This window comes from Anas acuta, chromosome 6 (genome assembly GCF_963932015.1).
Source record: "Anas acuta chromosome 6, bAnaAcu1.1, whole genome shotgun sequence".
Classification (NCBI taxonomy): Eukaryota; Metazoa; Chordata; class Aves; order Anseriformes; family Anatidae; genus Anas; species Anas acuta.
In genome coordinates, this window is record NC_088984.1 from 18,879,226 (window position 1) to 18,897,518 (window position 18,293).

The 18,293-nt window shown below is 32.7% G+C and overlaps 1 protein-coding gene across 4 annotated transcripts in view; it reads right to left on the reverse strand.

Moving 5' to 3' along the window:
* The window catches only part of LOC137858221 (sodium channel protein type 2 subunit alpha-like), a 71,334-nt gene that overhangs the window by 11,809 nt on the left and 41,232 nt on the right, over window positions 1-18,293 (reverse strand). For all 4 annotated transcript variants that reach the window (XM_068685623.1, XM_068685620.1, XM_068685621.1 and 1 more), the window contains 4 exons: window positions 8,173-8,293; window positions 7,422-7,576; window positions 6,217-6,390; window positions 1,210-1,332 (listed from right to left, as the gene is read on the reverse strand). In XM_068685623.1, coding sequence (XP_068541724.1) covers window positions 1,210-1,332; window positions 6,217-6,390; window positions 7,422-7,576; window positions 8,173-8,293 — 573 coding nt within the window. The remainder of the gene's footprint in view (window positions 1-1,209; window positions 1,333-6,216; window positions 6,391-7,421; window positions 7,577-8,172; window positions 8,294-18,293) is intronic.

Consider the following 18,293-nt stretch of genomic DNA (forward strand, 5'->3'; position numbering starts at 1 on the left):
TTTGCATGGTTTTGAAAATAGTAGATTTTTTCAAATCTATAACTTGACTGAAAATGTTCTAAAATCAACAGAGCTCATTTATGAGATAGGGACTTACATGCTGTTTGCAATGCAAATTATGCAAAACTTAATGGCCATGGTGAAGTGTCACAGGACACAGTACCCTGGAATATCAGCAGCCTCTACTCAGACAGAAACTACACAATTTTTTTTGGAGACTTATGACTAAACTGTAACATCTGGATATTTTTGTGGATATATTTACAATATCTGGATATTTTGAGGTGAAAGATAAAAAAGAAGATTTCTAAGTGACATAACATAACTTGTTAATTATTTGAGCATCTATTTTTCCAGGAAATAGCATAGTCAGCAGACAGCTGGTAATAGTTTTTTTGTTTAGTTTTGTTGTTTTTTTTTTGTTGTTGTTGTTGTTTGGTTTGTTTGTTTGTTTTGGTTTTGGTCAGACTGGCAGAATATGAAAATAATAATTTCCTCAATAGGAAGCATTCAGCTGTGTAGGAGGAAAGGTAAAATGGCATCAGATGTATTTGTATGAAGTAAAGGACACTGGCTGCGAAAATGATTTCTCACCTCTTCTGTTCTACATTTCCAGCCCCATCATTATTTCAGGTATTTGTTCAGAGAACCTTTCTTTAATGATACAGCTTGTGTTGTGGGATCTTTTTCCCAGACAGATAGATAGGGAACCACAGGGAGGCTTTAGTTGTATCTTTAGTGTCTTTAGTGTCTTTTTCCCACAGTTGTTATCTTCTTCTTTTTTTTTTTTTTCTTTTTCTGCCTAATCCTGTTCCATCTCAAACTACTGATAAACTAACAGACAATGGAACTTACAGAAATTCTTTAAATAAAGTTCTCATCTAAACGAAAGAAAAAAAAAACAACAACGCAACATCTCTGTTATTTTCCTTTTCTATATCGATCCACAAACAAGTAAAAATATTAACAGCCACAGGGCTGGTATACCAACTATTTATTTGAGCAGGAAATTTTGATAAGCTTGAGGTCTAATACCCAAAAGTAAACCTTATGGATGTTGTATGTTTAAGGACATGTTGAAAGGCATTTTCCCACACATTTTTGCATGAGTTCCCACTCTGGAGTTCTTTTGTAACTCTTTGTAGTCTCATAATTCTACACTGATTTTTGTATGCATAGATTAAATCAGGCTACTTTCTTTTATCTCACCCTCATTCCTTCAAATCGTGACAAGGCTCTTAAAGGTCTTAAAGCTCTTAATGTCCGAAGCGATTTAATGGCACCAAGTTCAGAATAGCCCAAAGCATTGGCTATTAAACTAACCAATGAAACCTGTAAAAATAATAATAATAAAAATCAATAAGAAAAGACACTGCAGTTTATTTAAAAAGCATACAGATTGAATCTACAGTGATAAACAGTGATCAACAGTGATAAATGGAGGAATGTTCTAACATAGTGACATTAGAGGCCTGATCCCATGATTTGCATACTTGCTGGAAAGTCATATGAAGGCACACTTGAAAAAGGAATATATGCCATTAAATATCTATTATGGCTGAATGGGGCTTAATAGTCAGATGGAAGCACACTCTTGGTGGAGGATAAAGTTTTCACAAATGCCTGGAGACAAAAGAGTAATAGTTTCAGTAACTTTCATTAAGATTCAACTTTCCAAGCAATTTATAGTTCTGAATATGGTAAGATAGTTTGTTCACTACTAACATAATTAATATCTATAATCACTAATAACATGCTAAACAATATAGTGGTTTATTAGCTTTTATTATAAATACTTCTAAATCAAAAGTAGATTACAGAACCAATAGCCAGGGTACCTATGAAATATATATTGACAGAGGTGTTACATCGTCACTTGCCTGCCAACTCTCTCCAAAAATTTTTCCTCTTCTAAGTATAGGAAAACTATTAATAATTTATTGTTATCTTTAAATAAAATTGTTATTTTTCCTCTTCTAAGTATAGAAAGATATTATAAAATGTGTGGTAGATATTAACAGGTGCTAGCATTACAACAGTAATGAAGGAGAAAATAATCTATTTCTCAAATAGAACTGATTTTTAACCAGTGTTAATGTGAAAAAACAAATTCATTCACTTTTGGCAGTTTTGGAGACACAAATGGGTAAATATCCTATCTTACTCATATTTTATTTCAGTTTTGCCACCAAATGCACAGAAAACACATACATGTACATGAACATAGGCATATTTCAGTCCTTAAAAACATCCCCCTAATATTCATTTCTGTACCTCGGCCTAGATGTTGTTCAAGTCAATGGCTGTGCAGAAATTGGTGGTATGGCAGTAAGATTTTGCCCACTACTTGAAAAAGTAGTTTCCTACATTACTTGTCTAATAAAAAATAATTAGATGAATCACAAATACAGGAGTTACAAGATCATGTCTCAGCGGACAATGGGAGAACAGATGGAAAACAACTATTTTGTTACTATATTACTATGTAAATTTATCTCATGCAAAATAGTATTTTAGTTAATTCATAACTCTGTACCTTTCAACTGGATAACTTGTCATGAAATATTAATACATATGAATTCTATGTTACTGGCTGAGGTCGCTAATTTAAGTGATTTAATTCCAGACTCTCTGTGGTGTATGGCCCTCCTCACTTCTAATGCTGCTTATCTGCTTATCCTATCATGTAGTTTATATTATGTGTAATTACACTTAATTAGGAATAAAAATAAACCACCAGATTTGGAAAAAAAAAAAAAAAGTTACTATAGTTTTGATTTTCCAGACAGGTATTTTAGACATTCTCTGAGGCAGGACATTGGACCAAATATAGCTTTTTGTATATTTTTATGTTATGATTCTCTGCTAATATCACTTTTTCTGTATATACTTCGTGAATAATTCTTAGTTTATGGTATGTTACCGAAAAATATTCAAAGTTTATTTTGTTTATGTGTATAGTTGCAAGCTGATTCTGTTCCTTTACTTCCTGAATAAGAGTATTAGGTTTCATGCATTTCCTGTGAAAATCCCTTTGAATTCTGGAATTAGTGATTCCAGAAATCAATTCATTACTGAATTATTCAATATTGTCATAGTTTACCATGTTAGAATACACATAAAGACATACTAGACTGTCTAATTAAGACAAAGTGAAATCTCTCTTTGTATCTGTTTTCCCAATACATGAGCCTGTTCCCCTTCTTATTTGTTCTTATTATGAGGTCATCGGGGTAGCAGTTTCCTCTTACTCTGTTTATACAGCATTTAGTATATTAGTTTAATGTGACTCTGATTCTTTTTTAAAATGTTGTGGCTTAATTAGTCATTCTTAAAAAATATTAAAAAGGTTGAGAGCACAGTTTAATTCAATGAGTTGAACTGTTTTAACAAATAGGGAAGAAATACTTTTACCCATATTTCTGAGCTGAAGAACTATAGAAAATAGAAAAGTATGATTGAAAATAGAAAAATATGATTGACTTTGAATGTCATATACAACAAGCCCAGTTGGGGTGTGCGTGTGTGTGTGTTGTTTTTTGTTTGTTTGTTTGTTTGTTTTTTTACTTCTGATTGTTCAAAAATTGAATGCATTGGAATTTCAGCATGCATGAGAAATTTTGGTGTTGAGATACTGGAAGGTCAGAGATTTCATCCACTTCCAGATACATTACTGTCCCACAATAGTTGTCAAATACATGATTTGTTTTAAATATTACTTATTTCCTTTTCATTTAGATATGATTTATGAATGATATATACTTTAAAAATAAAGTGTTATAACAAACTATGGCTACATAGTTTGTAGCCATAAGATTATATATTTCACAAAAGATTATATATTTTAGCAGAAAATGACCTAAATTTAATAACTAGCAAACTCACTGGGTATTCCCAAATGCCCCATCTCCTGCCCAGGTACACTATCTCCTAGCTTGGTATGTGGTAAAGAGAACATGCGGTCATTACACGGTCATGTACGTACTGTACATCAAAAACTGGACATAATAAAGAAATGATAGATGGCTTCTGGACAAAGGGGTGAGAATAAGACTCAAGGCAGAGTATGACGACTGCTCTACAGTGACTGGCTGAACTGGTTTAAGGTATTACCGCCTCTGCCAGCTGATGTCCCCAGATAAAGAGATGTCCCTGTTTCTCACTTGCCTGTATGCAAAGTTGAGTATCTTAGCTTAAACCAGTGATGAATGTGTTTGAACTAATTTACCGGATTCTAATTTTGGGCGGATAAGGCACAGTTATTTTCCCTTCTACTCCTTGCTGCAGACATTGTTGCACCCAGCAGAAGAGTGGGGTGGAAAGATGGCATAAGGTCTTAAAATGAGGTAGACACATGTACCCACAGTTACCTGCCATTGCTGTTAACTGACAGAGCTGAAAATAGCCTTTTCTTCATGTAAATCTTCATGTAAAATCTAATTTGGTCACAATGACTGAAAGTAGCTATGGCTATTTCTCACATTGAGAGTCAAGTATGCAAGATATTAAAAGTCAAAACCCCGAAGGACTATCAGTGTTTACTCTTGAATAATTTTAGAGGATGGAATTAAACAATTTGATTAACTTTAGTGACTTGTAATGAAGAAGGGCTCACTAGTGTTCTTTCTTGGAAAATCTGCTGAATCACACCAGTTTAATCTTTCCAATAAAACAGTATGGAGAGATTCTCTTCTACGGCAGATAAAATGAATTCATATATTTCTTTTGAATGTTGTCTGATCATGCTACAAGAATTGCTGAATTAGACTTAGGCACAGTAAGACATTTTTTACCACTTTCTGGAACACTGAGTGTAATTACTCAAAAGTAGAAGGTTTTGATCTCATTTGGTCATGCTTTTGTTTATAAAATTAAAAATTATGAGAAAAAAGTTGGCAATATAAGATGCTTTACTCTATGATGATGATGTTTATAATTCTGAGAGCCTGTTCAGATAACAGCAGCTAAACTCTTATTAAGAAACCACGGAGTATGGCTTAGAATAATCAGTTTAGGTTTACTTTACAAAAAGAATAATTAGAACACGAGTTGTGATTTATCTAAAATGAATTCCATTCTTAACATAATCCTGGAAAGGAGCATCTGTATTCTACGTTAAGATCCTCTTTAGAAAACCCTTTATACTGCTTAATACTAGTGTATATTTTTAGGACAGAGCTAGAGATTAACAGGATAACAAAACTAACATGAGCAGGTTTATAAACATAAAAAAGAGTTCTTCCATTTTGAGTTATGGGTCAATATAGCTTGTTAGCTTTTTTTTTTTTTTTTAATCCTCTGAAAATCACAAATCTGACACATTTCAATTATGTATCCACAAATAATAACTGTGGAATGAGATTTTATACAAACCTCTCAAGAAATATGGTAGCTTGGGCAGAAAGCACATTTGGGCATAGACCACGTACATGTCAAGAAATGGACAGTTGCCCTAAGATTACATCTCTCAGTTCCACACTGAGGATATGTATAGCCGGTGAACTGGGTCAGATAAAGTGTGAAGGCAAGAGACCAAAATATTCTGGGAGTAAAACCAACTTTGATCCATTCTGACAACATAAGCAAGGCTTTTGCACAGAAGTACATCAGAACTGGGAAGGCAGCCAAAAAGCCTTGTATTGTCTTCTGTCATAAGCCCTGCCAAATCACAGTTGATTTAACTATTGCAGATTGTTAGCCAATTAAAAGTAATTTAATTTGACCAAATAGGCCCTGTCTTTTATTTTACTAAAAATGATAACCAGATAGTTTGAGTGGATATAGTTCTGAGAACTCAGGTAAAATCTGGTCCAAATGCATCACTGCAATTGCAATGCTTGTAGAAGGAACTTACACAAAGTAGTGTTTCATTTGCTAAGGAGTATGACAAGACTGACATTAAAAATAGCATGAAAGTTCCAAAATTAGTTTTTGATTCTTTGTTTTTCCATAAAATTTCAAGTTTGATACACCGAGAGTATGAAATTATTAACCATGAAGAATTAAAAAGCTGATGGCCAGCCACCCTTTTCCTTCTGGTTCATAAATGTACTTTAAACAACACATGCAGATAACTGCAGGCTATTACTCATGCACTGTAACTATACAATGGGAATTATTTTTGCATGTTTGTAAGAAGATTACTTAGTAGTAATGAGGTTTACAACATAAACTTTACAATACAGAGTTTTAAAGTATTAAGGAGTATGTACTTACATCAACAATCAGGAAGTCCAGCCAGCACCAGGCATTAGTAAAATATATTTGAAAACCATATGCTACCCATTTTAAAAGCATTTCCAAAATGAAAATATATGTGAAAACTTTGTCAGCATATTCCAGCATGGTCTTGATAGTTTTACGCTGTTCAATATATATATCTTCAAAAGCCTGTGAAAAAAAAATTACTAATACTTCACAGAATATAAATGAAAAAATAAGTATGTCAGAGCTAATCTTTCCCCTTGTTCTTCTGCATCCTCATATTTTACCTATTTCTCATCTTTAGCCATGTTACAAAGTGAAGCAACTTTGTGTATTCAGCCTCCAGTAAGGCATATTGATTAAATATATTCTATTTTACTACTAAGTAGGAAATAAACTCAAAGCAGGTGGTGTTTTTTTTGTTGTTTGTTTATTTGCTTCTGTTTTTGTTTTGTTTTGTTTGTTTTTCACTGTGGCATTACAAAACTTTCACATACAAAAAAACCACCTCTGTTATACAAAATCTGAACCAGATATGTATATTCCATTTTGAAAACAGTTCAAGAGTTTGCATTTCTATCTTCCGTCAGTAACATTTTTGTTTAAAAGTCAAATTAAAGAGTAATTCGTTTGCTAGAATTTATACTATGTATTTTAATAGTGTAGCAAATGTTCACTTTAAGTAAAGCTGGAAAGGTAGGCAATGTAAATCTTTTTGGAAAATACTTGTTTGGTTTAATTTGCTGTCACACTCTTCCCTATCTTCTGCCTCCAAAACAGCAACTTCAATCTTTTTCAGTTATACTGAAATGCTTCATTTTTTTCTATGGTCTTTTGTAAGCATAATCCAAAAAGTGGTTGAGCCCCAAAGGAATTAAGGATTAGAAAGCATACATATAACTATATATTCACAGTTAACAAGGGTCCTTTGTACTCAAATCTCTTGACAAACATGTTGAAAACTGGCAAACTGTTGAAGTTGTTGGCTTAAATAAAATTGCAGCAGGTTTACAGGGGTAAACAAAAAGTATCACTTAAATGCATGTAAAACTTATATAATTTGGGTCAATTTTAAGTAAATAAATAATGAAATTGTGGAACACGGATAGTTTTATACAACTCCAACCAAAACAGGCCTTTCTGATGCAAATTTAAATTTTGCTGTTGCTCCTCAGGAAATATCTAAGTATTTCAGCATCTGAAGCATTTCTACTTACCAGTGCTCCGCTGCTGAGGAGAATCATGAAGACAATGAAAGTCTCAAACCAATTGTGCTCAACTATGCTGTAGCAGGTTTTTCTAAGATTCCACCAGATTTTTCCTTTGCCATCCTCTATACTTACTTGGCAACATGGAAATTTCTGCACACAACCTGAATTAGATTAAGAAATATTAGGATCTAAATGCAAATTATTTCAAAGTCAATAATTACTATGGTATCAACATTATTAATAGTGACAATGAGTTTTATAAATTTATACATGTAACACTGAAATTCTCCTTTATAGGATGTTGATTATCTGAGGTTAAATAATAAGGAATTTGCAATGAAACAAGACATACTAGACATAATTATGAATAAACTCTATCCAAAATATATTGATGTTTTTGACTGTTGGTATCTGTTCTGTTTGTTGATGGAGTCTCACGGAAATAAGTTGTTCCAAAATTTAAGGGCTCTTTCAAGTAATAGAAATGCATTTTAAAAATGAAAATTTAATGAACAGAAAAGTTAATGAAGTTCCTTAATTATGAGATGTAAGCAGTGGCCAGGCAGACTAAGGTAATCAAAGCCTAGGAAAACCTTGTTTTGTCATCTGATTTCCAGCACTCTAGGCTTAGAGTATTTCCTTTTGATCATAGAAATTATGAAGATACACCAGATTTGAATGTATCAAGAGCTTAAATATGCCTGATAATTATGCAGTTTTGCTAATATATCTCTTAAGTCAACAGTTATTCTACAACCTTCTGTAAAACAGGCTTCTGGTTCAAGAGCTTCTTCAGGTTCAATTTCTGCTTGCTCACCCTCTCCGGGAGGGGCAATATCAACTGTGCTGCCTTCAGATGAACTGGATGCATTTAGTTTCTGCAAGTAAAGTTCCACAAAACAATTTTTTCTCATTAGATACATATTCTGTAAAAATTATACTGAATCAAATCCTGCCAGTCAATTAGTTTTGAAAAACATTAAGTTTATGTTGATAAGTATGTATAGTAAGGAGGTGAACATTGAGTAGTTCTGTTTCCCAGCTTATCTTCTCATAGGGAACAATCAGAAGTGATTTAGCTACTAACCTGATTGATGCATAAGACTTTTGAATTGAAAGCTCAGTGGTAATACAACTGGAGACCTTGCATATACCACACTCTCAAGTTATTTTATTTCCTTTACTAGATTACACTGCAAATGTGCCTCAGTTTTCTCAGGCAAATGAACAAATGGAAAGTTCCACATACATGGCATGTCCACTGCAGATGATGTTTTCACAAACATATACCATATCTAGATGAAAGAGCTGTAAATGTAATGGCATTTAATAGTAAATTTCTGCACTACTTTTTTTTTTTTTTTTCAGAAAGCACAGATTACCAGCTCTGAAATCTCTTATTTGCATTCCAATCTCCTGTGAATACTGAGACACCTCATGAGGTTCCTTCCATCCTGAATTTTTCTGTCTATGTACTACTTTGTATATAGTCAAATACTATAATCCTCACTCCAAAACAATCCTAGATGTGAAAACTCCAAGAGTTGGAGAGTGATATAAACCAGCTCAAATGAAGTAACTGTTTATACCAAGTACAGTGAAATTTGGATCAAGTCAAACTATTTATCAGTCATGCAAGACTGCCTATAATTTTCTTCTAAGAAAGTATATTTTGAAAGGACAAACCTATTAAAGATGCACACAGCATCTAGCACAAAAACTGGACATAGAGTTTGTACCTTGTTTTCAGTTGCCAATATTGTTTGAATCTTAAATTTTTTCATCTCAAATACATTTTCTTTTATTGTGAAACAAGGCTTGTAATCAGAAAGCAACATTAAAAAACAAATACTGAAATACTGAAATACTTCTGTTTTATACCATGGAGCAGTAATGTAGAGGGGGATCCAGAGGGGGATGCATCTCTAACTTAAATACTAACGTTGAATATACATTGATTTAGCAGAAAGGCTAATCACTGACTCATTTGTGGTTTCAGCTAAGCAGATCTGAACTGTAAGCAGATCTTTGACCTCTACTGGATTTTTGTATACAGAGTTTTTGAGGATACCAAGTACTTTTCATGTTTAGCTTTCAAGGTAGTGATATTTTATAATGTAAAAAATAAAAAAAATATTTGTTCAGATCTTTTGAATGATTTTGCTGCAAATAATAGATGATAACTTTTTTAAAAGACATTACTATGTATACTCTACTTCAGAGACACTGCTGCAAATTAAAACTAGTTATTTAATTCTTTAGTTAAAACCAAGTCCTTTCAGGAGAATACATTGGGAGTTCAGAGATTTTTCTGCCAAAAATGAAGCAAATGGCACATATCTCGTTATATAGTTTGGTAAGCAATTCCTCTCTCATGTTCAGCTTGCATGAGATGAATGACAATTAAAAGAAATTTATGCTGGGTGAAGGGGAACTTCAGTGTTAATTTTCAAGAAGCTGCCCTTTATGTCCACATGCAAATGTAGTCAATATGAGATCAATCAGAGCTGGATTGTGACTATAGCTGGATTGTGACCAACAATAAAGGACTTGCTGAATAATAGAAATATTTCTGAGAAGCACACTGACAGTAGTTGGAAAACCATTCTTTCCCGTTCTAAATAACATGATCTGTACATGGAAAATCATGCTGACAAATGTGAAAAGATTTGGGTAAATACACTGAGATTTTAATAGTTCTAGTGGTTAATTTTTGCTTAGTAAACATGAAAGTGTCTTGTTTCCCTTTTCATACTTCATTTTCTGCTACAATTTCCAAAATTTATGCATCTGAAATATTTACAGCTGTATCATTTCTAGCTGAATAATTTTACTGCTGCTCATGCAGATCAGTAACTCTGAAGCAAAATGTTTTGTACCTTGTATACTGAGAATATTTAAAACTTTGCTTTCTGTATTACTTCTACAGACCAAAATGTACATTAATGTACACTGTATTAAGCATTATTAATATACCACCTTATTATCCACATACAAGACTATCTTTGAAAAAGAAAATGAGATTTTTAGATTAATTCTCTTTTTATATATCATGGTAATACTAAAAAAGAAAAGTCTAAAAATTGTTGCTGAAATTATAGGCAGTTTCTTTGTTAAATAAAAAACATATATTGTGAGAACAATAATCCGCCACATCTAAGTTAGGAAAATTAAAATTAATTTATGGCCTGATCCATCATCATTAAATTAATGACTGACTTAGTAGTAGCAAAAGTTCATAAAAGTAGAAAAGTTCATAGTAAACACCAATTATTAATCTTCCTGTTAAAAGGCAGCCAGTTCTTTAATGGCTTCTTCTGAAACTCTGTTTCAGATTGTCCTGTCAGCTAAAAAAAACAGTTGCTAAAAAACAAGTGATAGAATTGCAATTTATAACCAGTAAAAACAAAAACTACTATATTTTCTTCATTATTTTTCAAATAAAGCATTATCTTCATTATGTTTCAAATAATCTCAAACAATTGAATAATAAAAAACATTACTAAAACTCCTCTTCTTTGCACCAAGAGCCTAAATTAGGAAAGAAGCATTGCATTTTAAATAAGGTGACTTTAATGTTCTTTTTTTTTTTCCTACCAATAAAATTAATAAAACTAAGGAAACTCAAAAGACATGGAGGATTACAAAATCTTCTTTTCACCCCAAATATGGGATTATCAGTTTCTAGAATATGCCATGCCCTGTAAATACTTATTTGCATCTTCAATGATACGACATTTTCCTTTACAAGGATACACTTGAAAGCAATTGCTTATGATGCAGCATTCTCAAGGCCTGAATCAGCAAAACAACATGCTTGACTAATGCAGAAGCCTGAGCAATACTGTGGAATCACACACAGAAATAAAGTCCAAAAAATGACCACTTTAATGGTATTATATTTTTCAGAAAATAGTATTATAAATATTAATGTATAGAATATAACATTAAAAAATGCTTCATCACCAACCCAAATACTTGTCTAACATACGTATAATCAGCCTCCATTCCATCCTTTCAGAGCAGTGCATCTCTTTTCAACAGCTTAGATCATTAAAACAAGCTTTGACCAACAGCATGTTAATGTGCCCATTTACGAGAAAATGCATTCGCTTAAGACCCAGTCTTGCTCTCATGTGATTTTATTATAGCTTTCAATAAGAGCAAGAGCAGGCAACAAAAACTTTAAGCTTTACAAACTGCTTCATGATTCAAGTGACAATAAAATAAATAAAGGGATTCAGCCATTACAAATTGCCTTTAGTAATTCAGCCATGTGGTTTTATCCTTTGAATCTTTAATGCTGCACTGTAATTGAGTGACAAAATATAAATTAAGGGGGTTGCTGATTCCCAAGTGATTCTAAACTGAGTGTAGACCTCAAATCTTATGATATTTAACTTTTACATTATATTAAGAAAATGGCTTAAAACCCCTTTTTCCCTAGAGCTCTATTTGATGTTTGAAGCATATCTTGGGTTTAAAAAATAATCACTTAAATCTGAGACTTTTTAGAATACACAGCAATATGAATTTCTTTTGGCATCACTGGACTACACAGTGGTACAAATGGAGCTATTTGGTTATCCTTTTGAAGCCAGTGAGACTCTGCCTGAGTCTCAGTAGAGAAGGTGTAGGGCTGAAATCTCAATCCCAACAAAATTGTAATACCGTTTTACCAGTATAGTTTGTATTCTGTAATTTCATGAAACTTTAGCTCCTGTGTAATACTACTGTCCCTATTCCTGAAAGCTCTGCCAATTATGCTGCAATGGGGATTATTTACACCTATAATAAAAATTAAAAAGATAGGGTAAATATACATGCAATTTTATAAAAACCATGCTGACTACTTCATTGTTACTCTAATTTACACTAAGTGAAGTCTGCCAACTCTGTTACAGACTTGGCTATTAAGAAACACGCTCCAAAATACAACTTTTTATGAAGAATTTTAAAGTTTAAGAAAAGAGGATTTGTTAAATGATCTGTTCAGAGAGAATTTTTAGAGAGGTTATTAAGTATAATTTCAGCAGTTATGAAACTGTTTGCTTTGCTTATAGTTTATAAAACTCAAGATATGCACTGCCCAAATCAATACAGAATGTAGTTTGTAGCATCTTAAGGATTTGCATTACAGTGCATTGCAGATTTAAGAATATAACAATGCAATTTTTACAGATAGCTATATTGCAATAGTATAAATTTTATTTGTTAAAGAGCTGAAGTGTGGCAGTAATCATTATGTAGATCACCTAACACATTTCATTAAATATATACATTTATAAGGGCTGAATCAAAAAGGGTTGTTTTTATTTTTAAAAACTATGCATGCTCCCTTTTTCCTTTGGCCTCTTTAGGGTATAACATTCCAGTACTTTTATGATCCATACTTCATAACCTGTAGAACATGCAGTTATTGCTAAAGACTTTATTAGACTATCCAGAAAAATCATTAGCGGAGTTAAAAAATGTATGTTGGGGTTGCCAATCCCGCCTGACCATGCTGTGGTGTGAGTCCCATGACTCAGCAGAGAGCAGCTGTGCATGTTTCTACCATCTTGCAATGGATAGGGAAGGAACATAGCTGAATAGCATGCAGGCCAGTCAAAATCCATTAAAAAGTGATTATATATATATATACATATATATGTATAACTTTTTTAGGTAACCTGTGTGAAAGTGGTGACACGTTGCTCTACCTGGTTAAAAAGCACCAGAGCTGCATTCTTGATTGCTCCAGCTTGGTTTTACCCCTGTGAGAAGTAAGAATGGTAGGTAGTGAAGTTCAAAGCACAGGATTTCTAGTTTTCTTCTTTTTGGAATCTCTAATTCAAGCACAGCTTTAACACAATTAAAACATAATTATTAAATATTTTATGATCAGTTGGCAAAAAGGGATATGCGTACCACCTGAAATGTTCAACAAAACTTTCTACAGAGCTTGTTAGTTTATTTTAGAGAAATAAGAAATGCAGGAACTAGAGCTAATCATCTGCACTCTGAAACTATGATTCATAAATGGAAATAAAATGATTAATTTCATAAAGACATGGTTAGCAGATTTGGAAATTATTCTATTATTTAAAGAGTGCTTAATGCATCTTAATGAAAATTTAAAAAATAATTTTTTTTGGTTTAGTGTTCAAGTCCTCTTGACATAATCACAACTGACTATGTGATTATGTCTTTTATTTGCAAAAAATGTACATACAGTAAACAAAATACTTTGAAAATGTATGTCTTCCCATTCCTGCTTCATGTTTTAATAATAGTGGTGTAACTTACAGATGGCAATAGAAGTAAAAAGCTAGTCCATAACATAAAGAACCTGTCATTTTGGAAGATATAGTCCCTGAACTAGTCAGTTGTATAAAGCGGGAATTTAGATAGTTATATACTTTAAAGGAAATGTGGAAAAAAATCTTACAACCAATTGATCAAATCACTACTAGGTGTGTTTTTGTTAAGAAATTCATTGAATCTCCATGGCAATGTTTAACTTTTGGGAAGAAAATAACTCTGTTTCTGTCTTTTTACTTCACCTTTTTACATAAGAGGCAGTGAAGCCAATCAGAAAACTGAATTTATCCCTTGCTTAGAAGGCTCAGTGGATTAGCTGGTGAAGGATATTTTTTATTTTATTAAAACCACCTGTTGTGATTTCAAAAGTTAATTGAGGAGCCTTAGTTCTCTATTCTGAGTTTGTACTTACTGTACATATAAGGTAGATACAAAGGCTTTTGGAATTCTGCTGTGGTAGAGGCCTGCAGGTATTTGTATTTCTTTAGTTGTGAAAACAGCTTTCCATAGCTGAAGAACATCTTTGAAATTACTTTTGTGTGTTGAAATACAGAAATTCATTCATCAAGTTGTGATTCAAATGTAATGTATGGTTATTAAGAGGTACAAAAACACAATAGTTAGTTATTAAGTGGTACAAAAACACAATAGTTATGAGTCTAATGTTTGATCTGATTATCATACTCCATGTCATTGATTAACACTGATTTTGTAATAATAATGTCATCCACAAGCTAACTAAAAAAAAAAGTATCGAATAATCCCCTTTGGTAGCTTTTAATTTTCTTACTATCTTTTAAGTTAATTTTCTTAAATATCTTATTTTTAGAGCAGTAATGTGTTATTTTTGATGGTTATCTTATTGGCTATTGCACCTCTGTTTTCTGGTAGGAGATACTGACAACATTCTCCTTCAAAGTACCAATCAAATGTTCTCTTATTTCAAGTGAACTTTCAGGCAACTATTATTCTAAAGCAATTAGGAAGTTTTAATGTCTTTAAGATAAATTCTCTTCCTCGTCCAAAGCTCAAGTTATGCATATGTAGTTTCCCATTATCCACTTACATTTCATGGGTCATTTTTGCATGGAATCTTAGCATACTTGCTCTGATTTTAGGATGTTTTAGGATCTATATACAGTAAGAAAATGCTTCATGGAAGTCTCTTAGCAGAACAAACATGTAGATACAAAATAAATAACCTAGTGTAGTATATATAAAAAAGAAAGACATTTTTCATTACCTTAAACGATGTGAGTATAATATTCACTTATGACTACATGTTTCTCACTAACATGTCATGTGGTGAGACCATAAAAGAACTTGTGCTTTCACCATGTTAGACAGCTGCTTGAGTAACTTCAAGTATACAATGTAAATTTGTCACAAAATATGCAAGGAAAAAGCCTTTTGAAGCTGCAGACATATGAGCTAGAAGATCTGTAGGGTAAGATGTGTCTTGGGAGAAATCAAATGTAATTTGGAAGCCAAAGTAGATTTGAAGAAATTCTTCAGTACAGCATTAGGTTCAGTATTAAAAAATAAATAAATTAATAAATAAAAATCTTAAAGACACAATCTGCTTCTTGCTTACTGCACTCTATTGCTTATCCTGATCCTTCATCCTGACACTCGTCATACAGTCCTCAGTTCTATAACACATCATGTCTCACACACATGTTGAAGACACAATAACTAAGGTGCAAATGAGACTGTACTATCTGAGACCTAAGTAGAACTTTTTTTGTAATACTACTGTACAATGCTACTGTAATATAGGAATCAGAAATTGTAGAAGTGTGTGGGTGTGGTCTCTGGCCAGGCTATCCTTATGAAAAAGACCCTATAGTCAAATTATCTTGAAATCTTACACTCATTTTTCAACTTAACAAATGTTATTGTTACATTTCATCCAAACACAGACTTCCCTAAATTTCTAGTGATATCTGTTAGAAGGATTTTGTATATATGTTTGGAACTTAAAACCAGGTTGCAAAATATATACTGGCAGATTTGGAAAGTTGTTTGTTTATTAACTGGCAAATTAATTAGAAGGTATTTTTATGAACAGAAAAAAAAATAATCATCCACTAAAGAAACTGTGGCTGGAGTTACTTTGTTCCATAATATATCTGAAAATATAAATAAGAAAAAATTAGCATTTGTTTCTCACTCACCTGCAGTCATAATTTCTATAGCAATTACCTGCTCTTGGCATATTTCTCAGGGGCACATTCCTCCCCCTGCTTCTATCATGACTTTAGCTGGACATACTAGACATACTTAAAATAATCAGTCAGCTCTTAACATCAGTGTCAGTCAAAAAGACACCAGCAGAAAAAAAATGGTTCATTTTACAGTTCTTGTGCAGATCAAACTTCCCGTAACTCTGATGTTAAAAAATAAATAAATAAATTGGAAAAAAAAAAAAAAAAAAAGGTTATTAAAAGGGATATCTCCTGAGGATATTTTAAGTGCTAAGTGGCACAAAAGTTAAGGTGGGGAAAGGTCTGCCTCATCTCTTACCCCTTCTTTTGCAGACCTGACCTAGTAGCAGGAATATTGTCTCAGTGATATCCCTCAAGAAGTAAAATAAAGCAAATGGTGGTGTACTTTTCTAGAGAGGTAACTTAAACACTGCACCAATATATTCTTTACTTTCCTCAGAAGGAAATCAGAAGGCAGCAGGAGGTACAACAGTGCTATTGACTTGATAGGAGGAGATTAAGAATCCTGATAAATCCCTGTCATACATCAGAACACCTGTTCATATATTACCAAAGCAGGTGCATTTTTATACTCAGAATAAAACAAAAGCACTTCATTTTTTTTTTTCTAAAAATCTTCCAGAAATAGGGGAATGAAGAACCCAGAACAAAAATGGAAATGACTACAGAATTCGTAATTTTCAGGGCACTGTTTGTTAGCTGCCATTGACAATATGCACACTTGCATTGTATGAATATATGTCAAACACTAAACAGTTGTCCATGAGCAGAATTTGAGGGAAACACTATTCCCCAGGTTTGCAACAGTAGTGATTATGATACTATATAGAAATCTTAAGGCCCTACAGAAATCCTATACTTATCCTATCCCCTTTGAAAACTTCTCTGCAATTTCTTAATACATATAACCTCCATCATTTACTGATTGATTTTCCACAATCAATTGTAATTTTCACTTTCAAATTGTTTATGCATTTGTTTAATTTGCTTTCTGTTCCTGAAGGCATACCGATACACTTAAAGTTCATAAAAAAAAAAAAAAAAACACACATAAAAAAGGCAAAATTCCTTTTGACTTAATATAGTACTGAAACTTAAGAATGGTCTTAGGAAAAACAAAACAAAGGCAAACAAACAAAAAAAAAAACAACAAAGGCAAACAAACAACAAAACACACACAAAAAACAGGATGATGCCTGAGCCAAGTAAAGAGGAGAATAAACAGAGCAATTGACTTGTGAAAGCCACCTTAAAATTGGTATGTAATTCAGAACTCTTCAGCACAAGGGCTCTTACTCCATTTTCTTAGAGTTTGCTTACTTACATGGTTCACTTTGAAAGCAGAGGGGTTTCTGCCTTTGCGTTGCATTTTATTTTTTCCTTAGCTATTCTGATAAAATGCATGGTGATACACTGTAAGCTGAACCATTCAATCTATCTTAAAGAAGAAACGAAGAAATAATACCTATGGTATTATGTTATTTAATTTATAGCACTCCAGTGACGTGATTTATAGTACAGACCTACAAACACTGTAGCAGAGAAAGTGGCAAAGGATGCCAGGGAGTCAGGAACCAGATGAGGATGGCATCTTCTTAACCTCTCAGTTCTGTGCTGAGGCTAACGTGTCATGCAACTACACATTCAGCATCTGCACAGTTTGTAAGCCTCCTACCTTCTTAATGCATATTACAGAATTCTTAAAAAATTACATATTCAGGAAATTTTTAGGCATATATCTTCATAAGGTAGAGTTATTAGGAAGGCACACAACACCCATCTCAAAACTAACCACAAGGAAAGCAGAAAATTTAGATTGAAGGTACATTATAAAGAAATAACATCAGAATATATTAAAAGACTTAGAAGACATTGCTAAAGGTTCATTGGAAAAGACAACTAACTTTCACTAGATAAGCTTACATGAAAAACAGACCCAGAGTCACTCTGAAAGCTTGTTTTTGATTATAGTTGATCTCTTAAATGATATCATTTATACTAGCCAGTTCTCTTATATTCTTAAATTGTCATGGATCAATGTTATCCATCAGTATTGAAAATGTTTGTCATTTAACTGAGCAACTCAATAGAATATATTGCTTTTTATCTCATATTTCTTATGCAGAGTAACCGTCTTTACAGCTGCAAATATACACATTCTTTATCTTATGTTCTTTAGCAAAAAGCATATTATAACTGACTGGGTCATGGCTATCTATTAATGTCACGTAATACAGTTTGGCAGTGCTGTGGAATACAGCATTATTTGAAAATATAACAGCTATACAGCTATTGGTACAGTCATTGATGCAATGTTTCTATTTAGAAGAGCTTGCTTTATGGTAAA